This window comes from Rousettus aegyptiacus, unplaced genomic scaffold (genome assembly GCF_014176215.1).
Source record: "Rousettus aegyptiacus isolate mRouAeg1 unplaced genomic scaffold, mRouAeg1.p scaffold_m13_p_3, whole genome shotgun sequence".
Classification (NCBI taxonomy): Eukaryota; Metazoa; Chordata; class Mammalia; order Chiroptera; family Pteropodidae; genus Rousettus; species Rousettus aegyptiacus.
In genome coordinates, this window is record NW_023416306.1 from 57,373,252 (window position 1) to 57,398,987 (window position 25,736).

Below are 25,736 nucleotides of genomic sequence, written 5' to 3' on the forward strand. Positions count from 1 at the left end.
AAAGAGTTGTCTCTCCAAGAAGGTACATCTAGTTGTGTGCTCCTAAGCAAAGGAAATCCACACTGCTGTGCTTTTGAGTTCTATGACTGTATGTCATTTTCTTTCTTCTTTCACCGTCATTTTTCTCCACTATCAACAAACTGGCTCTAAAACCACCCCCTCAATATATCTCCCAGAACTCTGGCAAAATTATGCCACAAAGCAAAATTTATTAGAATCAGGTGAGAATAAATGTAAATAGACTCTGTATAGAAGCCTCTACTACAAATAAAGAGCAAGAATTTTAGAGCAAGGACTCTAATATATACTTTGGCTACCTTTCTGGCTTTGCGCTCTATTCCAAATAGGTGAGGTTCTCTAATAGGTGAAGTGTTACTATATATAAAGTGTTGCTACAACTAAGGTGAAGGGAGCATGTATCAGGGACATTTTAGTAACACTGAAAAAGAAACACAAAACTATTGATGAGACAGTCTTAAGGGATACAAGAAATAATGGGCATAAGAAACCTATGAACACAAGATAAATTCTAAAATGGATAAACCAATGGAAAGAAAGTTAAAATTTGAAGATGAAAGAAAATGCTGGTAACAGCAGATAAATACAGCCCAAGTGAGGCTGAAAGAGGCAATGAATGGAAAAGAAAATGCTAGATAATTAGAAAGGTAGTTCGTGTTAAAGAACTATTATTTTCAGGATAAGAAAAATTATAACATGGTTGACAGTAGAATAAAAGAAGCCAAGCAACAAGGCCTCTATAATTCTGCATTTTAAAAGTTTATGAAGGGTTTCTGATATCGCACATCCAAAACATCTGCATCACAGGGGACATTTCTGAATGCTATTCTTCTGAAAATCAGTGATACTAATATTGAAAACATCTAAGACAGTCAAGTAGAGAGTAGTTTGTATAAACACACACCTATAGAAGCCCAGAAACAGAGTGTTATTATTTTAATGAAATTATTTAATAAAAGAGACATCTAACATGTATTTTCTTTCCTTCACAGACTTGGTGTTGGAATACTGGGCTAGCAATGTTAGGGCTTGCACGAGAGAGGGATCTAAATTAACTTCGGTTTGGTTAAGTTCAGGGCTTTTTTTTTAGTTCAACTACGTCCTCACTAATTTTCTCCCTGATGAACCTGTCCATTTCTGGGAAGTGTGAAGTTGCCAGCTATGGTAATAGATTCATCAATTTCTTCTTGCAGTACTATCAGTTTTTGCCCCATGTAGTTTGACACTCTGCTGTTAAATGCATACACATTAAGAATTGATCCTACTTTCATTATGTAATGCCCTTCTTATCCTAGATAACTTTCCCTACTTTGAGGTCTGCTATCTGAAATTAATATAGCTACTCCTACTCTTTTGATTAGTGTTAACATGGTATATTTTTTCCTGTCCATTTACTTTTAATCTATATGTATGTTCATATTTAAAGTGGGTTCCTTAGAAACAACACACAGTTTGGCCATGCTGTTTGCTCCACTCTAACATCCTATCTTTTAAGTGGTGCATTTAGATCTTTGACAATCAAAGTGATTACTGATATAGTTGGCTTAATATCTACCATATTTATTAGTTTTCTATTTGTTGTCCTTGTGCTTTGCTCCTATTTTTGTTTTCCACTTTTTTCTTGCCTTTTGTGATTTTAACTGAGTATTTTATACGATTCCATTTTCTCTCCTTTCTTAGCATCAAATACACCATACCATGTCACACACAGGTAGTATGATTATGCTGTAATAACAACATAATTCCAGTTGAACAAACTGTTACTTGTTAGGTCAATTAATAATAATAAAAGTTTTAATTTTACTTTCACTTATTCCTTCTTTGATGTTCTTCCTTTCTTTATGTAGAGCCGAGTTTCTTACCTATAGTAATCACTTTCTCTCCAAAAACCTTTTAAAATTTCTTGCATGGCAGGTCTACTGGCAATAAAGTCCCTCGATTTTCAATCTTCTCTCTTTATTTATTCTACACCAATTATTATACCACCAATGTATTTGATTATGTATGTATCTCATGTATACATACACATTTATGTATGCTTATATATAAGTGAAGTAAATGACAACAATGGTGCGAGGCATGGGAGGGAGGAAGTAGAATTATTTTGTTATTACAACTTAATCATACTATATGTGATGTGTTACAGTGTATTTGAAAGTGGACTTGGAATAGCTGTGAATGTGTATTGCAAACTCCAAGGCAACCACTAAAAAGAAGTAAAAAAAAAAAAGTATACAAGAGTACAGAATTCTAGATTGGTGAATTTTACCTTTCAACACTTTAAATATGTCACTCTATTCCTTTTTGCTTGCATGGTATCTGAGAAGTTGGATGTAATTCTTATTTTGCTTTCTAGAGGTAAGGTGTTTTCTTCCTCTGGCTTCTTTCAGGATTTTAAAGATGATACGCCTAAGTGCAGTTATTTTAGCATTTATCTTTCTCAGTGTTCTCTGAACTTCCTGGATCTGTGATTTGTTATCAGACATTAATTGTGGGAAATTCTCAGTCATTATTGTTTCAAATATTTCTTCTGTTCCCTTCTCTCTTCTCCTACAGTATCCCCATTGTGCAATATTACACCTTTCATAGTTATCCCACAGTCCTTGGATATTCCATTGCATTTTTTCTTTTCAGTCATCGTTCTCTTTGCTTTTCAGTTTTTGAGGATTCTACTGATATGCATCTCTAGCTTAGAGATTCTTTCCTCAGCCATGGCCAGTCTAATAATAAGCCCATCAAGGCATTCTTTATTTCTGTTAGTTTTTTTTTTCTCTAGCACTTCTTTTTGTTTCTTATGACTTCCATCTCTCTGTTTACATTGCCCATTTGGTCTTGCTTACTGTCTACTTTATCAATTAGAGCCTCTAGCATATTAAACATAGTTGTTTTAAATTCCTCAGCTGATAATTCTATCACCCCTGCCATGTCTGTTTCTGACAGTTGCTCTGTCTCTTCAAATTCTGTTTTTTACCCTTTGGTATGCCTTGTAATTTTTTCTTGGTAGCCAGACATGGTGTGCAGAATAAAAAAAAACTTCTGTAAATAGTCCTGTAGTCATGTGGTTGTGAGATGTGAGTGAGGAGAAAGTATTCTATAGTCCTAGGATTAGGTCTCAGTCTTTTAGTGAGCCTGTGCCTCCGGCCTGTGAACTTCACTGTTTTTATCTCCTCCTATAAGTGGGACACAATAACTAGAGTGGACTGAAGTTGGGTATTTCCCTTACCTCAGTTAGGCTCTGATAAAACCCACAGGTTAGGTTCTGGCTATTTTCTCCTGAGGGCAGGCCTTGTTAAGAACAACAATATATGCACTCTCAAATATTTCAAAATGTTTCTTTTTTCCCTTGCCCCACTGGAAGCGTAAGGATATTTTTCTCTTCTATTTAATATGGGAATCTAGTCAAGCTTCTGTTGGTAAACTTCACAATATTATCGTTGCCTCTCCCCACTCCCACCCCCCATGACTAGGTCCTTCTGGAGTTTTTAACTCTCAGAGTTGTCTGTACTGAGCCTTCAGCAATTCAGGTTAGGTTTCCTATCCCAGAATTGGTTCTCGAAGTGGTTTCTACTCAAGTCTCTGAGCTGATAAGCAGTGACTCCCTATATTCACCTGTCTGTCTCTCCAATCTTGAATACAGCAATTTGCCCTGTGTCCTTCCCTTTCTTATGGATTTAAAATGAGTTGTGGACTTTTCAGTTTTCTCAGCTTTTTACTTGTTGTTAGGACAGAGTATCAGTTTCCAAGCTCCTTACATGTGAAACCAGAAACTGGATGTCAAGTTCAGAGTTTTGTTTGTTTGTTTGATTGTTTCCTTATGATTCAATTAAAAAAAAAAAAAAACTAATAGATGTTATAAATAGCTGAAAGCGCCCTATAGACCCAAAGGTAACGTCACTGGTAGTCTAAAGCAGCTACTGAAAGCTCAGAGAAACACAAGTGATGATGTGTGCTGTCTACTGGTCACATCAAGTCTGACCTCTTCATCTTTTAGGCCTGAACCCTCTTCTGGTGTGTACCTGGTATTCTAGCTTCCTGCTGGAAACAGAAGTGCCTCCAAGTTAACACTAATTACACACCCCACAGCCTGATCCTCTTCTGCCTCCTGGACTACAGTCTCCCATTATATCTCAAGCTCAGTCTCTGCCACCCAAAGTGGAGCAGCAGCAGAGCCGAATAATTACAAGACTTCTGGATGGTGAATAATACACACACCTTAAAAGTGATTTTAAAAAGATATATATCACATAAACAGATTATTTTACAAAGAGTAAGGTATGAGAAGAAAAAGGGGAAAAAAAGAGTAACTTTACAGTAGAGAAGCCTAACAAACACCATCTCCAGCCAAGTGGTCGCATTTAACATCATAGTAAGCCACGTTGATAACAGGAACCTTTGATAAGATGTAATGAGAATGGCGCTTTACTTTTGGTCTTCCTCCCCAAAACACATGCCCTGGGTCTATCATGAGTAAAAAACAGATAAATCTCAATTGAGATTCCACAAGATAAATGACCAGTACTTCTCAAAACTGTCAAAGTCTGAGAACAAGGGAAGTCTGAGAAACAGTCACAACCAAGAGGAGCCTTAGGAGACATGATGACTAAATGTAATGTGGTTTCCTGAAGGAGATCCTGGGACAGAAAAAAAGATACTAGGTAAAAACTAAAGAAATCTAAATAATGTAGTTCAGTTAATGATAATGTATCCATGTTGGATTATTAATTATAACAAATGTACCATGCTAATCTAAGAAGTTAATAATAGGGAAAACCAGGGTGAGGTATACAGAATCTCTTTGTACTTTTTCCACAATAATTCTGAAAATCAGAAACTGTTCCAAGATAAAAGGTTATTTTTAATATTAATCACAATTAAGTTTTTAATTATATAAGAAAACATTCAACAACATAAACGTTAAAACTTTTATAAATATTTGTAACTGTAACATAGAAAAATAGCAACTAGGGAAAGGTACCTATGACAAATATGACAAAAGATCGAAGTGTATATATAAAATTCATAAGTATGTCAGAGAAACATTGAGAAAAAAATTAAACAGGGAAAAGAAGACTAGAATTCACACAAAAGGAAATACAATGCATTAAACAATGATAATAAAGAAAACTGTTTAAAAACTAAAACAATTAGGTATCATCCAAGGAGCAAAATTATTTCAAATACCCAGTGATGGTGATGCTACATTTTAAATCACTTCACTTATACTGAATTGGTAGCCATCTAAACTGATTTAAAAAAATTCTTTTGAAAGTCCTATGGACTGAATTGTGTCCTCCAAAATTCACTTGTTGAAGTCCTAACCCCCAAACCCCGAAAGTGATGGTATTTGGACATGAGGTTTGGGGGAGATAATTAGGTTTAGATGAGGTCCTGAGAATGGGCCCTCATGACAGGATTAGGTCCTTTAGGAGATACCAGAGAGCTAGAGCTAGCATGCGCTCCCTCCCTCTCTCTCTCTCTCTCAAAAGCAGATATCTGCAAGTGCAAGCTAGGAATAGTGCTCTCACCAGAACCTAACCATGCTGGCACCCTCATCTAGCCTCCAGATCTGTGAGAAAATAAATTTCTGTTGTTTAAGCTACACGATCCGTGGTATTCTTTTATGGCAGCCTGAAGTAACTAACACAGAAAGGCAATTTAAGATATATCATATAAAGAACAATAAAAAATGCATCTCTTTTAATCTAGCAATCCTACATCTGTGAAGTTAATCTTTGGGGATAATTCACAAGTATGACAAAGCTATACACATGAAAATATGCATTAATTAGTTTTAAGTTTTTAAACCAGTAACAATCTAAATGGCTAACAATGGGGAAATGAGTAAATAATTGTGGTGTTCCATCTGATCTAATATAAAGTGATTGAAATCATTACAAAAACTATGCAGGCTTATATAAAATGCTTATAATAAAATTAAGTCCAAACCAAAAGCAAAAATCTACAATAGAAGGTTAACCACGTAAGCAAACAAGATGTACGGGGATCCCCTGCTTTTTGAAAGTTCACCTTATGCCACTTCACTTTAACAAAAAAACTCTATTAGTACCTCTTTTCACCAATGGGGGGGGGGGGAAGCCAAAGAGATTTTCACATTTTTAAAAAAGGCAAAAAGTGAAACGTGTTCAGCGTTTGTTTTTCAGTGCAGTATGTGCCCTGAGCAGGGACAGTGGCCCCACCAAGCTCCTTCCCCAGGAACCACAACTCCCATCTCTGCAAATCAGCGTCTCAGCATCAAGCCACCCTACTTTGTGTCTGTGAGTATCTATGCTTTATCACAATTTGTTTTGTGCATTCCTACTTTTACTTTAGTACTTAGTATATCTATGTATTAAGTGGTATGATTTGGTATGTTATCTTGGAGATCTGAGAATGTTCAAAATCTTTCTCATATAAATCAATGGTAATTGCTTCTTCTCTTTATGCCATTTAGGCTTATGAAAGGTTTTATAGGAACGCTCCACCTTAAGATAGTGGGAAAAACTTATAAAAGAGTTAGCTATAAACAAAATTTAACCTGTTGGAAAATATTTGTTTTATTTATAGTTTACATTAACATTTGTTTTCATTAATGTTATAAGAAATAAAACTCAAAAATATATCTGATAGTAATTTTAGATAGATCCTTTCTTAAATATAACCATATCATAACTCTTGAATTACAGAAAAGCCACTTCTTTCTGACATCACTACTCTCAAAAATAAAAAAAGAAAGAAATATTTACAGTTCATATAAGAGAACCATGAATTTTTCTTTACTACATGCTTTTCATTATGTTACTACTTACATAGAGATGGTTTCCAAGGCATCTTCGAAGATGTCCTGAGGGGGAACAAAAAATACAATGAGCTTCTCCAGAATTAAGAACTCTATAAGTAAACAAGAAAATGAGCAAGTGAGTGTATGCAGGGTCGGGGGACAGTTCTAGTGGGATGCAGCAGAATCACTCAACTCTCACTAATAAAATGTCATTCAGAGAAATCGAGTATATGAATTTAAGTAAGGTTTAATTTTTTAAAAATAATTAAAGACTAGTAAAATACTTGGCTCACTGTCAAACTGGGGTAATTTGAAAGAGTGTGACTTTTTAAATGGAGTTATCTTTCATTCCTCTGTCTCATTCATCTCGGATATAGAATAAAACAAATAGCATTATTTACTCGATTTAGTCTTCTCTTTCTACATGGCTAGCCAAGTTAGCATCCTCTAAGCCTTTGTTTCACATCTAACTTCACTGCCTAGCTAGTCTTTCTGTCAGCAGCCTTTCCCCCCTTAAATTGGAGGGGTGGGTAGAGGAGAAAGCTGGTATAAATCTGTACACATAGGATAGCCCTTTCCTTTATGCCAATGGCCTGTTCGAAAGCTACAACAGGAGAAAAATCCAAACCGAAATACACACATAAACTCATCCACTCACAAATCCACACATGCACCCCACACTCATATACACTGACTCACAATCTCACACATATACTCTTATAGATACACATATTCACTCACAAATTCATAGAAACACGAAGCTCCCTCATAGCTGCAAAAATAAAATCCAAGCTCCTCATTCAGGTATTTGGGACCCTCCAAAACCTAGTCAAATCATCAAAGCATCTTTCTCTCACATCCCTACAACCATCTGCATGGCCCAAACACAAGGATCGCCACTAGTCTCCCTACATCCACACTTGACACTCTGCATTCAATTCTTCACACAGCAGACATTGTTTTTCTTTTCCTTTCTTTCTCTTCTTTTAATAAGCTCATACCGTTCCGCTGCTCTAGACCTAAGAGCTTTTCAGTTCACTGAGAGTAAACCCGAACTTCTTTCCATGATCTACGAAGCCTTAAATGATGTCCTTCCCACCTCTCCACCCACCTGCTCCCTTGCTCAGTCCACTAAAGGCACGGGTCTGTCTTTCTGTTCCTTGAACAAGCTAAACTCATCCTATGCCTCTCTGCATTGTTCTCTCTTTCGTAAAATGCTCTTTACTCAACTCTTCCTGTGGCTGGCTGACTCATTCTCATCTTTCTGTTTTTAGCTCGGAAAGCCACCTCCTTAAGGAGACTGTCTCTGATGACCCTAATTAAAATTACTGAGAATAGCAGTTTACTTATAGTTTTTCATCATCTGATTTATTTCATTCATAATCTTATCATAATCTCTAATTACCTTGTTCGTTTACTTGGCTCCAATCTATCTCCATCGGGTCAGCTTTGTATTAATCATGTTTACAGAAAAATCACCAGGGCTTGACACAGAGTTGTTGCTCAATAAATACATGTTGCCCAATGAATGAATGACCTGTGTATGGACTGTCAGGGCACAACTGTATCACCTTATTGAGAACTATGATATAGAAATGAGGAAACAGGTTTACAGAACTTTTCTCTTGTGTAACCATTAATAATGAATAATGTTTAAGCTATATTGAACTCTGCATTTATGCAGGAAAGGAAAAAATTATACAAATACTACTAAAAAGAAGAAACAACATTATGAGTAGTGGCAGAACTAAGTTTAAAATTGAGTATTCCTGACCTATTAATCTACATTAGCACCGTATTCTGCAAGGGAGGTAGGCAGGGTCAAGTGCAATTCCATCTTCTCCTCACTCTCCTGGAGCAACATCAGAAGCTCATAAACTAGCTACTGGAAGAGAAATAAGCTAGTCCTGAATAGCCTAAGCCAAAAGTACAAAATATGCTTCTATGGCCTCTATAAAAATTTCTAACTAGAAAAAGGCTATTTTCTCGAAATCAGAAGTGTGAAGAGGCTCTTGTCCTTTGGAATCAGCTTTTGTCATTTTGAATCACAGCTCAATGTCTCAAATGCCAGCACACAGGCTATCATGCGAAGGGTTGTGGAAAAGGGGAGAGACTCTGCTCTCCAGGAACCCATATCCAGCTGTGATCATCAGTTGCCGGTACCAGACACTAGCTCATAGTCCCTACAGCATCATGGCTAACCTCGCCCAGGCTGCCCTTTACCAAGTAAGGACAAATGTGGACAGCAGGCTCCTGGATGTTTCTATGCATCCATCCTGCCCTCAGAAACCTCATCCCAGAGAAGGACACACAGTGCACACTGAAATACTGAGTGGGGTTCAGAAAAAAGGACAACCTGTGAAACCAGCTCTCCATTTAAAAGGAGACCAGGCCAATACTTACACTTAAACAATAAATAGCCCCATTACCAATCTCAGAAAAAGAAAAACAAAAGAAGATCAAGTAAGAACTCATCTTCACTTAAATAACATATCTCCATTTTTCCATATGCAGAGGTTCTCTAAATAAAATATTCATCCAACATGGTGACCAGAGTTAACCATACTGCATTGTATATTTGAAAGTGGCTAAGAGTAGATTTTTAAAATTCTCACATACACACACACAAAAAAACCTGCAAATATGTGAGGTGATGGATGTGTTAACTAACCCTATCATGATGACTGTTTTGCAAGAATACATATCTCAAATCATTATGTTGTACACTTTAAATGTCTACAATGTTATATGGTAATTATATCTCAATAAAGCTGGGAAGGTAGGAGAAGGAGAAGGAGGGAAGGAGGGAACATTGTCTATGAAGGTCAGACAAAAGGTGAAATTTTTTTCATTTTAAAAAGAGGAAAAGTAAACAGCAGTACAAAGATGCACTGATTGCCTATCATGTGCCAGTGACTTTAGAAAAACTATCTCATTTGCTCCTCCCAATTCAAAGCAAGTAAATCCAGTCACAGGTAATTACCTGCCCAATTTACACAACTGGTAAGTGAAGAAATTAGGATTCAATCTCAGACTTCCTTAACTCCAAAGTATGTTTTAAATTTTAATAAAACTATCCAAAACTTGGGACTGAGGCAGTTGGGCAGCAGTGGAAAAGGGATGGGAGAGGGGGCAGCACGTCCTCTCACATCATACCGCAGCATTGTTGAACAGGCCCTCCCAAGGATTATTTCATTCACAGAGAATGTACTTGTGTTTAACTTTGCTACTTGCCATCTGATTAGAATCTAGACACTGTGAAGTTACATGCTAACACAGAGGTCGGAATGGTAGAAAACCCCAAAGGTTATAGTTATATTACCCTATAGGGCATTACGCAGTTTTATGTATAGCCTAGCAATCATAATCTAGCATTCTTTTTTTAAGCCTATAAATACCCGGTTCCTTAAATATCCTTTGAGTCAGTTTACCATCTGACTGATTTCCACCTTAAGGAGCTAAATAAAAATTTTGGCATGTTCACTTTATATCTTTATGAGTCATATTTCTACTTTTTGAAAATTATACCTCGACACTGATAGTGACAACACACTCTCTCCCTGGGTACCAGCAAATACGCCTTCCCAGCTCCCTGGAAAAACTGATACGGGTCCATTTGGGGGACTAAACGCCAGAAGTGAAAGAGACTGTCTGCTCCTACCTCCCCTACCATAAACCCAGGGACCCACGGTTTCCATTTCCTCTGTCCTCTAGGTCTTGACACCCAGCTCAAAACCTATCCCTTCCCACTGCTGCCTCAGGAAGCTTGTTTCCTCTGTGAGTTCCCATCAGGTCTGGCCTTTGAACTCCAGAAGACTGCTAGTCTACAGCACCCCACCAAGCACTAAATATGCCCACATATATTCATCGCATAGCATAACTAGAATTTTCTATCTCTGGGCTCTGCTTTTCCATACTCACCATCAACTTCCCAATGCTTCTCCAATGTTGGATTCATTTCCCCAGTGAGTACAACAAACCAGCTTCCCTTAAACCTCCCAGTACTGGGTAGGCATATCACGTGGACTCCAGCTGAAATATACACAAGTCAGAGTCCTTCCAGTTTAAGGAAAATAAGACAGAAAAGCTCATGCTGCTGACCAACAGTATGTGCTCATAGGAAAGCCTCAGCATTTAGTTCCTTCCTTGAAGGAAGCTGCTTTATCTCCCCCATTCCCATGCTGGAGCCAAAAACCTTGAGGAGCTACTCCCCTTGGGCACAGCATAACAAATATTTAACTGAGCTACACCTGGCTCCTATCCTATACTGCCTCAAAATGGTACCTGACTTTTCAAGAGCCTATCCTGACTCCCTGGCTAGAGTCAAGGGCTATCATATTCTTTTAGAATCCACTTTATAACCCAGCACAATACTATGCACTTTATAGACTCTCAGCAAATAATTGTTGGCTGGCTGGCTGACTGAGTACCCTTGTCTTGAGATGGATTTTCCTTACCTTGAGCAGTTTCATTTTGCAATTTAGCAAGTAGGCTAACCCTGTCAGGTGAAAGATTCTCTGGAGGCCCTTCCTGACGCAAAACTAGCACCCTAGGGCCTGCTCCCTGCTGGGTGGGGAGGCTGTCCCTAGATGGGTGAAGGACCTTGCTCACAGAAAGGGACATAGAAGTAAGGAAAGGGAATGGGGGTACTGTATCGACTATTAAGGCTTTTCTAAACAATTTTCCTGTTAATTTGCTAATTTGGCCATGTTCTGAGTATAAAAATGCATGTAAGTACATTTAAATAACAGCAAGTTCTTAATAAATCTTTAATTAAGAAGCTTAAATAATGAAGATATTAATGATAAAAGGTTTATATTATTTCTATCCCTGTGAGGGAGAGGCAAAGAATAAAGATGATAAATATGCTACTAACGATAATAATTTAGATAGTTGGATTAATTTCTAAAGAGACCAAGAGATTTACAACATTTCAGGTCTCCCCATCTGAATTTTAATTCATTTATAGTATGAAAAGGAATATGGGAAAGGAAAAGAAAGAAAGAAGAAGATAGGAAGGAAGGAAGGAAGGAAGGAAGGAAGGAAGGAAGGAAGGAAGGAAGGAAGGAAGGAAGGGAAGGAAGGAAGATAATAAATATTAAAATTAGGTCCCACAGATCCCAAAAGTCAAATCACTTCTTCAGGGCTTCTTCCTCGCTCTTCTTACCTCCTCTTCCTCCTCCCCACCTCTTCCTCCCTTTCTCCCTCTCTCATACAGATGATTTTTCATAGATCTGTGAGCCGATGCCACCATGTTCTCACTTAACTGCTGTTTTTTAAAGAAGGGACGATGAAGTTTGATACACCTTCCACCCCACTGAGAAGCAACCTCCAACCACTGCAGGGCACCGGACCATCCTCACTGGAGCGCTCACCCAACATTCCAAACTATTTACCAATGAAGTTGTGTTTGGTTCCATGGACTCAAAGAACCCTAGAGCTGCTGAGAACTCGGACCAGTCACAGATTCTACACCTGGTTCTGGGGCACATCTGGACCATTCCCAGAGAGGTGAGGCATGAAGACATTGCCCCAGCCTTCCACGGGACTAGGGCAGGGATTAAGAGCCATGCTCCTAGGGACTGCAAACATTCCTCTGCATGGCCTTCACATCCCTGATGAATCAAGATGTTCAGAATGGGAAACCAAACTGATATTAGTTGTTATACTTCCTCATTATTGTGACACACCAGGAGGACTCCTTGAATATTGGATGTAAATTTTCTCATGCATAAAAGGAGAGGGTACAGTGCTAGTTAAAGGAATCATATGTAAAACATGTAAACTTAAGTGGCATCATTCTCTACTATAACTTTAATAAAGTGTTGATTTTTCTAAATTGGGATTAATTAATTTAAAATGCACCTTTATTATGTGTCCATGAAGTGACTTTTAGAAGAAAGATTGGGCAAAGAACTGTTTTTTGAAAAATATATTCATCATGCACTCATGTCAGGAATTATTTTTCATTCTGCTCACATCTGCCATACATTTCTCTGCAATCTATTTGTCAAGCTCAACAAGTAGCTCACGGCTTTCTGGAGCATTTAAACTCCCCAACTGGATTCTGAGGGCTCCACCAGTTGCACCTTATACGTAATGCTACATTTTCTTAAAATTTCTTATTGTATGAGGGAGTGTCAATGCCCCGAATCTCCCTGAAGCCAAATGTAAAACTCAGCTTCAGCATCCCCACTACTGGGTCTGCAGGGTTCAAACACCACTCATACCTCCCCTCGAAGGGATAATGCCAAAGCATGTTCTCTGTGAAACCTTAACTAACCCAGTGAGCTCTTTTTAATCAAAGGGAATGAAAGCAATTGGGGTCTATATATGGCCCTTGCAGGGAAAAAAAGCATGACCTTCCTAAGGTTTAAAAAGATCAGGCTATGAACATAATTCTCTAATATAGAAGACAGAATGAAAAGAACCGACAAAGTTCATCTTCTGAACCTACCCAGAAGGTTCGTAAAATCTGATTTTTTTGGCTACCACACTTAGTAAAAAACTAGAGGTTTTCAAATATTATTCAAAAATAGAGTTTTTAAATTTTTAATAATACAAACCATAAAATCAGCTGCCAGAAGAAAAAATTATGCCTTAGAAATGTTTAAACATTCATCACTTGAAATTGAAAATAATTTGACACATTCTCCAAATATATCTTTAATACAACTTTCTAGTTGCTCTTATCCAGGGTAATGGTCTAATATTACCCAATAAATTCTATTTTTTTCAAAGCTTTATATTTACCAAAAGTCACAGACATGATAGTGAAAATTGCGAATACAGAAGAATGATAATTTCACTAGGAAAGATTACTTAAGCACATAAATAAATTGAGCACATAGTTGTTTTACTAAACAACTATTACATGTCAGTGAGTTAGGTCTTATTCAATGATTCACTCAAACATTATAGTAGTAATGCAGTACATTTCCAACACAGTATAGTGGGAAATATGTATTTAGGCCTGTCAGTTCTACCACTGACCCCAGGTGGGTCTCACCCTTTCAATCCTCTACTTCCTGATGTGTAAAATGGAGATTCCAACCTTCTCCCCAGATTACTGTAAGGATGCTAGTGAGATAATACATATAACATGCCCAATTCAAAACAGGCTCAATAAATACAATTCTATTGGATACTTCTCAGATGTGGGACGAATCGGTAGTCTCATGAAGTTGGGATCCCTCACTGTACTTCCTCAGCAACTCTATTTCACACAAATGATCCTGCATTCCCTTTTGGAAGAGAGAAAAGAGGCCAAATGTGGGAGTATTTATAGCAAATAGGAATTCGAAAATATTAACCGCCTTTACATCTCCTGTCTTAAAATGCCTTCACCTCCTATTCTTTAATGCCCAGACCCTATTTACTCAATGGGTTGCTCAGCAGGATAAACATAGCTTGTGGGCACAGAGCCCAGGGCCTCAGCTCAATAGGGAACAGAGTAACAGAGTGACCTTGGCCAACTCAATGTGACCTCGGCCAATACATTCAGTGAATTGGAGCTCTATCCTCCTCATGAGTAAAGCAGAGTGGCTGGCACAGAAACCATCCCTTACTCAAAATCCTAAATTCTCTGAATGAAACAGAAATCTTTCCAATGAGGCAGATGTTTGTCCATCACACGTGCTAAAATAAAATCCCTCAGAAAAGGCTGGCATTCAGGAGGACTGCATCTAAATGGAGTGCTGAGCTTTTCATTGTTTGAGCCATATCAGTGATACTAACTTAATCCTCGATTGTTAGGTAGTGTGTTAAGCATCAAGCAAAGCAGTTCACACAATGATTCTGTGGAATTTCCAACAACTTCTAGATAAACACAGAGAAGCCATGAGAATTAAAAAGGAACCACCAGATGTCACTCTCACAAAAAACAACCACATTACACAGCTTTGTTTTAGTTTGTGTAACACATAGCTTAGTGTGTTAAGAAAAACGAAATGCTTCACCTTATGAAGGGGAAAAAATTTCCTTCCTGCATTTCATTATAAATAATGGAGTTGAGTTGCAGCTTAAGCCAAGGGTTAAGTTCTAAGGTCAGTACTTAAAAGGAAAATCATGTATAGTCAAAATTAATATTGATTAAATACTTTAAATTGCCTTTATAACAGAGTACACATAATTTTGGATATAACCTCATAGAAGAATGAGTATGTACAAACATAACATGTACACAGTGATGTACAGTGTGTAATAAAGAGTATATACACAAAACTTAAGATTTTTACAATTGTGCACTGTTGAATTTGTCTAACATAAAGGAGTAAATTATTTTACATCTCTATACATAGTCCTCATTTACTATTTTTATGGTTGTAAAGTGAACCTTGGCAATCTCTTAGTATGTCAAGCACTTTTGTCCTCTAGTGCCAATCCTACCTAATCCACATTAAACAGATGAATATTCAGGGTATATCATTTTTGAGGAAAATAATTTTGCACAAAACAAACAGTAACAAACAGAACCAACAGACTGTTTTTGAATGTTTAATTTTGAAACTATCAGTAGTAGAGGTATTTTTAAATGAAAATAAACAGAGCTTTAGCTTCTTCCTATGAATAAATAAGTTCCATTTGTTAACACCCAGGTACTATGTTGAACTTTTAGCTGCTTATTTCTAATTCACAGTCATAAAAGTGATAGTTTCACCTTTACCATTACTACTACTATGTTCCAATAATAATAATAACAATAATAACAACAGGTAACATCATTGAGTGCTAAAAACTGCTCTAAATCTTTGTTCATTAACTCATTTAATCTTCATAATGAACCTACAAGATAAAACATACTGTTATGTTCAAGTAAGGAAACTAAGATTCATAGAGATTTAATTTATTAACTTATCCAACATCCCATAGATGAAGCTCAGTTTTTCCATCTGTGCAATAGGAATAATACCACTTAATTTATTTCACTTTTAAGAGGATTAACTGAGATAATGTATTTAAAGTCCCAGCATAATATTGACACAACTAAGTAATTTCTTTTGTTATCATTAAAGTGATTCTACAGTTGAAAGTCTCCAGTGCAGCCTAAGGAAGAACAAAAAAAAATCTCTTGCATCATCTTGCTGGATCCTCAAACTTTTCAGCATTAACAGAAAATTAGCAGAGTTAGCATTCCCTTGCTTGTAGCTCTGCTCCAAAGGTAATGTCTTTTAAAAAGAATACAGAATCCTCTCTTAATATAAGTGCTAAAAAGAGGCAGTTTCCAAAGAATAAGGCTATAAAGGTGACCTCAAACTGAGAAATCCCAGAATGCAAGAGACAGAAGGTAAGAGGACTTGAGCTCAAATACTCAGAATCAGCCTGCCTGGGTTCAAATCCCAGTTTCACCCCTCACTTAGCTTGATGAACATGGGCATACTATTTTCCTTCTTTGTGCCTCAGTTTCCCATCTCACTGGGATGTCCGTGGATTAAATGACACATGTAAAAATAATATAGACCAAAGCTTCTAACACAAAACACTACTAATTATCAGTACTATTGCTAGAACTTGACTCTCCTTAAAGGCACTAGTGAGCACTCAGTAATGTCAGCTCTCATTGAACTATTACTTTCACTGTTATTATTGCAGGGAAAAGTTATATGTCCAAATATTGGACCACTCAGCCAGTACTTTCCCTCCCATGGTATCTCCCCTCATGAGAATTACAGGTGCTAGCAAAGCAGAGGTGCTGAGAACTGTAATCTGTTCTAAGAGAGAAAAAGGCTAAAAATTTGATATATTCATTTCTGTCAAGACTAAATTCTCCTCCACTCCAATCAACATTGTCCCCTCAATAGTAAGAAATGTTCAGCAAGAAGCTAAATGCCTACCTATGTATTTGTATTATGTAGAGAAATAAACCTTACACTGTAAGACAAAGTAACTGAATCAATCCCATCATAGGTGAAAGGTTGATGTTTTGTTTCTAACAAGATGCAAATTAAATATAGAAACTTATTTAAAGCTAGCAGAAAAAAGAGGATGAAAGAAGGGATTACTATAATAAATCATATAATTAGTATTTCAAATTAATAGCCATTATACATTTTAAAAATTTTAATGAATGAAAAATTATAAACATTCTAAAAGACAAATACTAAAATTCTGGTAAAACAAATGCACTGAAAAGAATCTGAAGTAACAGCAGAGGAATATCGGAGAATTTGAGGAACTGACGCAAATGTTCAGTATCTTGATTATAGCGGTGGTTTAATAGGGTATACATTTATGAAACAATCTAAACATAGATGTATTTCATTGCATTCAAATTGAACCTCGATAAAGTTGGTTTTTAAAAGAATTTGGGGAAAAAAATAAATATTAAAAAATTCCATATGAAGTATTAAAAATTTGGATGCTGATGATATAATAATAATGGCTAACACTTCTACAACACTCTTATGTGCCAGGTACTGTTTTACATGCTTTACACATATTAACTCATTTGCTCTTGATAACAACCCTCTGAAGTGGCTTAGAATTATCCCCAGTTTATAAATGATGAAATTGGGACACATAGAGGTTAAGTAACTTGCCCAAGGTCACAAAACATTAAGTGCAAGATCAGTATTTGAACCAACAGAGTCCAACTTCAGAATCTGTGATTTATAATCATTTCATTAAAATATTTAAAACTGATTTTGTGAAACAAATTTTGTAAATTCGACAGACTAAGCTATCTGACAAAATGAACTTCGACAAACTGAGCCAGAGCTATAGAGATACTCCAACTTTTCTTCATACAATCGTAATTACAAAATTAGGTGTGTGGTTATTTATTTTGTGTTTGTCTTCTCTCCAGACCACAGGTTCCACGAAGCATATCCACAAGCACCAAAGACAGTGCCTCCACAAAGCACCCGCACAAAAAATACGTACTTCAAAGAATTACAACTCGACAAAAGAGTAGGTCCAGGAATGCGCTAATGGATCTTTAACAAGCAAAAAATTATCAACGATATAAAAAGAACTCATAAAAGGTCAATAAGAAAGAGACAAACAACCAAAGAGAACAACATAAAGGCTATAAAGAGTCAGTGCACTGAAGAAGACATACGATAGTCAATAAACTTGGAAATGTGCACTTAAAAAATGGTATTACTTTGTCCATGGAATTGGCAAAAATTTACAAGATTGATACTATCCATAGTTGGCAGAGATGCTGATATATATATATATAGTTGCTACAGTCTATTTAGAAGTCAGTCTAGCAGAATTTAGAAAAAAAATTATATATATATATATATATATATATAGACATAGTAATACTACTTCTAGGACCCTATACTATTAAAATATTCATACACATGCATGAGGGTCCACCTATTATAATACCTATTGGATTGAGAAAAAAATGTAAAACTACACAAATGATCTTCAATAGGGAAGTAGTTACATAAATTACTGTATAACAACTGTTACCCAATTCTCTTTAGCTATTCTATAAAGAATAAAGCAGAGTGGAAATATCTCTAAAATATGTTAAATGAAAAATCTAGTCCTGGGAAAGTTGTATAAAATCCCATTTATATTTATAAGAACTCTTAAAACTGACTTCTTCTGAGGAGGGGAAGAAAGGAAATAGTAAAAGGAAAGATCATGTTTTGGCTTCTGAAGGATTTAAGTCTTTTACCGCAATAATGCTTTTATGTATTATTTGTTTAATGTAAAAAATAATGAAAAATTTGAAAATATAAAAAAGCTTAAAATATAATAATATATTATATATAAACATATAATAATAATAACAATACTTTGAGATAAGCAGATCCAACATACCGAGAGAAATATTCAAGCACAGTAAGGAAGGTGACATTTCAACTAAATTTGTTTCATGAACAGTGTTTTCAGTCTCTAGCAGCAAAACTTAAAAAAAAAATAAACTTCTAAAAAACTTTTTATTTGGAAAAAATTTCAAGCGTACAGAGAAGGTGCCAGAATAAGAGCAGTACAAAGAACACTTGTGTACCATTTATTCGGATTCATCTATTGTTAACATTTGGCCCATTTGCTTTATAATCCGCTCTTTTCTATCCCTTCCTATCTCCTTTTCCCTTCGCTAGCTAGCTAGATAGATATTTTTTTTTTCTGAACCACTGGAGAGTAAATTAAATGTGTTGTGACCCTTTATCTAAGTACCTCAGTGTGTACTTCCTAAAAATAAGAACATTCTCTTATTATATAACCACAGTACAGTTATCCACTTCAGTAAATTTTACTTTAAACTACTGTCCATATTCCAGTTTTGTCAATTAACCCAACAATTTTTCCTTACACCATTTTTCCCCCTAGAGTACAGGAGCTGGTCTCAGGCCAACTGTTGCATCTGGCTGCTTTATCTTCTTCACCTCCCTTAATTTGGAACATTTCCACAGCCATTCTTTGCCTTTTATGACACTAGCATTTTTAGAGAGTACAGCCTTCATCTTTTTTTAAAAAAGAAAAGAACTTTTTGTATTTAAAGTTTCTCTGATGTTTCCTCGTGATTAGATTCAGGTTAGACTACTAGACGAGGGACACTATGTCCTTGTCGAGTCATTTATACCTGGAGGCACAGACGTTCATCTGCCCCCACTGGTGATATTAATTTTGATCACCTGGTCAAGGTGATGTTTGATTTCTTCATTTGCATTGTTACTATTTTTGACTTGCAAGTAATAAGGAACCTGTGGTGAGACAGTGGAAGATCAGGTAAATATCATGCCCACACCTAAATCTGCCCCTAGATTCAGCACCTCTAATAATAGCTGCCTGGCTATAATAACTATAATAACTGAAAACTGATTTTCTAATTCCAACACTCCTTCCACTTTAACCAATCGGCCTTTTGCATTCTACTGAAAGTAAAAGGCCTTCTGTCTCCCCTATTTATCTATCTAGTTATTTATCATCAATATGGATTTCACAGACACCTATTATTTAAAATGGTCTATAACACATTACTATCCTTAATTATTTTCACGCTCAAATTGTCACAAATTTGGCCTATGCAACTTTTAAATTTCTCACTATTCACCCTTCTGAGCAAATTCTCATACCTAGAATTTGCTTATTATGAAAATTCTGTTTGTCAAAGACAAGGTTAAGCATACCTAAATTTTAGAATAAGACTCAATTCTTTTTTTCTGATTTCCCTAATGAAAACTGAAGGATGTAGCCACTGACTTACATACTTGACACACCAATGTGCACTACAAAATGGACTTATTAAAATGAGAATATTCTGAAAATAAAGAACTACCAAAATTAAGAAGCTGAGAAACAGCCAGAAACAACAAAATGAGTCAACTATCATAGAGTTTTAGTTAGTCATAACAGAAATTTAAGGAACTTCAGCACATTTCACAAAAATAGGAGTTTCTGTGTGCCTAACAAATGTGAGGCTATAGAGGAAGTGAGCTGATTTGGGGTGAGAATTAGTTAACCCCTTAAGATATACCTGTGCAAGATCCAAAAGACTGAGAACATCTTTCTGCCCCTCTCAGGTCTTTTTCTGCTGTCAAGCAAGGCTGAGGAAACGGGTTGTTTCAACAGCAGTGCTCCAGCATCCACATACAAAAGACAGTAACAGCAGAAGCTTCTCAGCTCCAGCTTCCTGATCCCTGAATCACAGCTACTGCAAAGTACTGTGAACTCTTAAAGCTTTAGAATCATCAGCCATAGAACAGGAGTACCTCCCCTAATGGGTCAGTTCTGGATGGGACTAAGGGTCAGTCCCAGCACCCCAGCCTAGAACAACTCCTTTGGCCCCTCCAAGCATTTTGTAAACACTTAATTCCCTTCTTAAACTCTGGTGACTTAAACTGCCTACAGTAGTTTCAACTTTCTGCACTGAAACCTGATAGAGTGAGACAGATGACAGAGAAGAGAATAAACAAATGAGATAATATAGATTATGACCACCATCTAAGAGGAGCTTAACAAGATACGTAATAGAAAAAAGAAAGAGGCTGCTTTGAAGATGGAACCTGAAGAAAGCCACACCTGAAACCTGATCTTTAAAACGAGGAAGGAAAGCTGAGGAGCTAGTCATGTGAAGGGCGGGTGAAGTCTGCCTGGCTGGAGGAAGACCCATACAAGAGCTCTATGGTGGGAAAGAACTGGGTTCAAGACACACCTGCCAGCAGCCAGGGTGGCTATAGCAGAGGGGCAAAGGGGAGACAGGCAGGAGGTGAGCTCGAGGAGGAAGGCAAAAGCCAGACCACAGAGACCACAGGAAGAAATGCGGGTTTTGTTCTAAATATTACAGAAGGCCACTGAAGTTTTAAGCAGGGAAGTAGCATGTATGAATGTTTGTACAGGAGCGCTTGGGCTGCAGAGTAGAGAGTGGACTTGCAGGCGGCAGAGAGAAGCTGAGAGGCCAGTTGGGAAGCTCTCTCAGAGGTGTGGGCATGAGGAGGCAGTGGTATAGACTGGAGAGCTGGTAGTGGAGGTGAACAAGAAGGGCCGATATGCAGTAAGGAGCCAATATGCAGTAAGTTCTGTAGGTAAATCAACAGGACTAGCCGATGACAGAGGTGTGCAGCAAAAGAAAGGTAAATTGAGGGGAACAGAAAGAGAAAATGAAGGATGAGGCACGGGGTGGGATTTTTTGGTTGAGCAATCCTGTTTCAAATTGTTCCTCCAAAGCCTTGTTTTTGCTCCTGAAATAATTACAGAAAGGACAATTGTCTCTAAATTGCCATATTTGAAATGGAATGCTTTACAGTCTTTAACAAAGAAATAAAAGTTCATTTAAGCATGTCCCTCAGATGAGCCTAATCTATTGCCAAGTGAAACCTGCCTCCCCAGGTTCTGACTTAGACAGGACTTGTGTACATCAAAAGGGGGAACTTTTATTTAAGTTAATATTTAACCTCCTCTTCCTCCATAAACTACAAAGGGAGGTAAAAGCAGGTAAGTCTTGAGAAGAAAACAGTGATTCTTTCTAAGCTAATAGCTTTACTTTTTAAATTTCAAACATAATTAGTGATACAATTAGACTTGCGGAGCCTGCTAAAGTCATCTCCACTATTTATGAAATCAAAGTAGGTTTGCTACATGTCTGATGGAAAAAAATTCCATGAATCTCAATTTTTCTATCTGAAAAGTTGGGAGGAATACCACATATGCACATTACGAAATAATTACTATTACTAAATAAATTGTTAGAAATGTGAACACTTAAGGCTTCTAAAAGCATTAAGTATATGAATTATAATCATCTCATTTTGTGAATGCTCCCTGTCTGCCCCAGCTAGACCGCATGTGCTATTTCACTTAGCCCACTGCAAGAGTGAGAAAGCTGTGGCTCCAAGTACCCTGCCCATGGTTAGGGGACATCTACCGCTCCAAAAGGACAGCTACCGCTGTTTGTATTTTTAAATAAAAACAAAAACAAAACCTTCCCTCCCAAACTAGTTCTTAAAATTAATATCAGCAAATGAATATTTATCATTAAGATGTTCAATATGCCTAGTTGCACTATTTGATATAATCTTACTGTGATTCTTTCCTGCCCTGTAAAATTCTAGCCATCTGAATATGCTGATAAAAAGCAAAATATATACATAGATGCTACTCAAATTAATGGCTACAACTAAGCATTTACAATATGGCAGGCACCAGGAAAGGGGCCAGGGACTCACACAGTGACTCTATGAGGTGGGCATTAGGATCCCAATTTGACCGATGAGAGACTGAAGCTCATAGATTAAATAACTCGCCCATGGTCACACTGCCAGTAAGTGGCAGAATCCAACCAATGTCTGCTAACCTGAAAGCCTACCCATGTTCTTTTCTCTCTCCCACATCCTTCCCAGGAACAGACAACAAATCTGAAATCGAGGGGTGCCTGAAAAGAGACTGATTTTGTTGGACTCTTTGTCCTACTTGAGACTTTAACTATGGTGACAGTCCCTTCTATTCAACTGTTGTGGCTTAGAAATGCAACTGCTTGTTCATCTTTCTAGCAGAAAGCTAAACATAGCTTAACTTAGTTGGATAAATAGCATATGCCTTGGGGAATGAACCAGAAACCCATCGTCCATACACACGACACATGTTTTGCAAACAAGACAAATTATTCATTTGGACCGGGTAATTCATGCAGCCCTCAAGGCTCTCTTCTGATGTCAGAGTGGAAGAGTCAAGCCAAGCACTGACCCAAATGTACCCTTTTCCCCAATCTCCCTTTTTGATACCTCACACTTTAGTTTTATCCACATCATATATAATGGCTGCTCATTTTTATTCTGCCTGGGAAATTCTATTTTATCATAGTGATTTTTAATTTTTCAATTAATTTAAGTGCAAAAAAATATATTGAAGTGAGAGCAAATAGGCACAAGGAAGCTTTATGGGGCAATGAAAATGTTCTTACATTGATTGTGGTGATGGCTGTACAACTCTGTAAATTTACTAAAAATTATTGAATTCTACATTTAAAAGGAGTGAATTTACAGCATGTAAAGTATACCTCAATATAGCTCTGTATTAAGTATATTGAGATCATGCTAAGAAATTATAGAGGTAAATTCTCCTTTCTGGTTGAGAAAATAAAAATATGACACTGCTAGAAAGCATTAAAGGGTGTTCTTTTGCTGCTTTCTATGAGGCAAAGGGCCACCCTTTCCTTCTGAAACACCAAGGTGCCTACATCCCATCCCTGTTAGGTGTCATAGCACCTATGCCAAAAGAGGAATATTCCTCCATCCAGGCAGCCAGGAACGGTAAATAGTTATTAAGCACCTGGAAGGGAAGAATATCTGGAAAGGCTGGAGAAGTGGTACCCTAAGGGAGGTCTTAAATGCCGAAGAGAATTGGCCATATGAGGGAACAGCACGTGAAAAAGCTGGGAAGTGAGAAAGGACTGGCGTTCTGGGGGATGAGGTACGGAAGGGGAACTGCAAGCATTTCAGCATGGTTATGTTAAAGGTTATGTTAGGACTGCAAACGGAACCACCCAGACCTACTGAATAGGAATACTTTGTAGGAGGACTTAGAAAAATGCATCTTAACAAGCCACTCGTCCCTTTAACCTGACGATCTATGAACACCTAAGTGTGAGAATAAGTGAAGTTGACCGTAACCAAGGCCTTATATGCCATGCTAGAGAGTCCGCATAGCACCTCAAAGGCAATGAGAAGCAGTGAATAGATTTTAAGCAGCAAGGTGAGAACGGACTTGAACTTTAGAAAGAGCAATATGACATAGCACATTGCTTTGGGGCGGGGCAGAAAACCTGGAGCCCTCTCCAGGGCCCAGGAATGCACATATACTGTTACCTCCTTTACCTTTTAACTAAGTAATGAAAACAAACATACCTTTTACAGGTCAAAGTCTCCAACTGACATCTAGGTGCAAGGTGAAAAATCTATAAGGACATTATGATATTCACTAATGTTAAAGAGGGGACCCTCCCATACAACAAAATGTTTGGAGAAACCAGAGGTTACCACTCATACTATTTAGGTGTTGATGGGCAAAGCCATTTTCAAAATGTTATTGCTATTGCCGCTTCCCTTGCTGACAACTATTAACACTACTCTGCTTAAACAGATGGCCCTTTGAACCCATGTTCACCATTCTCTTTTGCAATGTGTCGTTTCCCCATTCCCCTCAGGGAGAGAAATGTGTAAGGACTGTAAATTTTCAGCATTGACCCAGCTGGAGGCCTGAGAGATATCTTCATCTGTCCTACATGAATCCAGAGTTTTGCAGGACCCTAGATGGGCTGACCTTTATATAATGCCAGTTCCTCATAGGGTTGGGAAAACCATGTCAACCATCCACATCCTGTAGCCTCGATATTCGTGCTAAGAGCCAACATTTCACCCCACATGCTAAACACATTGTAGGGCTTTAATCCTCACAATAACCCACTGAGGTAAGTTCTATTATATCCAATTTACAGATGAAGAAACTGAAGCTTAGAGAGATAAACTTATCCAAGGCAGTACACGGAGGAGCAAGAATTCAAATCTATATCCATATGATTCCAGAACTTATACAGTACCACTTTATGAAATGTGTCAAATAAGTTTATGTTTTCCTAATTTTTAATGCCTGTGTGAGTATTAAAGAAATAAAATTTAATTAATAAGGCTTACAACACATTAAAAACAAATTATGTATAGCCCTAAAAATCACCTAGTATAGGGATCAGCAAACTTTTTCCACAAAGGACCTATAAATATTTAGGCCATGTGGGCCATATGCTCTGTGTTCCAACTACTCAACTCTGCATTGTAGTGCAGAAGCAGCCATAGGCAACACCCAAATGAATACGCATGGCTGTGTCCAAAAAAACTTTATTTACAAAAACAGGCAAAATGCAGACAGGCTACATTTGGCCCTCCAGTGAAGTCTGTTGTCCTGTGACCCAGGGGAAAGGGCAGTGAAAATAGAGGAAGAGCACTTGGCTTCTAACCCCGATTCTGTGCCTAGGCAAGATAAGTGACCTTGGGCCAGTCAGTTCCTGTTTCTAGGATGTGTTCTTTTGCAGAATTTTCTTCTCAATTAACTGCAAAATAAGGTAAAACTATACTTCATCACTCTAAAACATCCGCGTCAGATTCTTAATCAAACTCATAAATAAAGAACAGTGGCAGCAATACCTTAAGATAAAGCACAAGGGAAAAGAGAACTGGAATTTTAAGAGTACTTCTATGTGCCAGGTGCTTGTAAAACAGAATTTTATCTCATCTTCATCACTAACCTTGTGAGATAGGTATTTTCCTATTTTTTAAATGAAGAGCATCAGACAAGTTAAGTAACATGCTAAAGATCACACAGCAAAAGAGAAGCCAGAATCTGAACCCAAGCTGACCACTCCTCACAAGCTCAATACTGCTCTGTGCCAGTGGGTAGATGCTCTTGGCCAACAAATACTTGACTTTGCATAGATGATGACATATGAGAACTTCTCAGAGGCTGTCCGGGAGTCAGGCCTCATTCT

General features: G+C 37.3%; 1 protein-coding gene across 1 annotated transcript in view; it reads right to left on the reverse strand.

The window, feature by feature from the left end:
- Window positions 1-25,736, reverse strand: part of TTC39B (tetratricopeptide repeat domain 39B) — a 131,174-nt gene that overhangs the window by 97,008 nt on the left and 8,430 nt on the right. Inside the window, 1 exon segment of the mRNA XM_016157322.2 lies at window positions 6,825-6,859. Within this exon segment, the coding sequence (XP_016012808.2) occupies window positions 6,825-6,859 (35 nt within the window).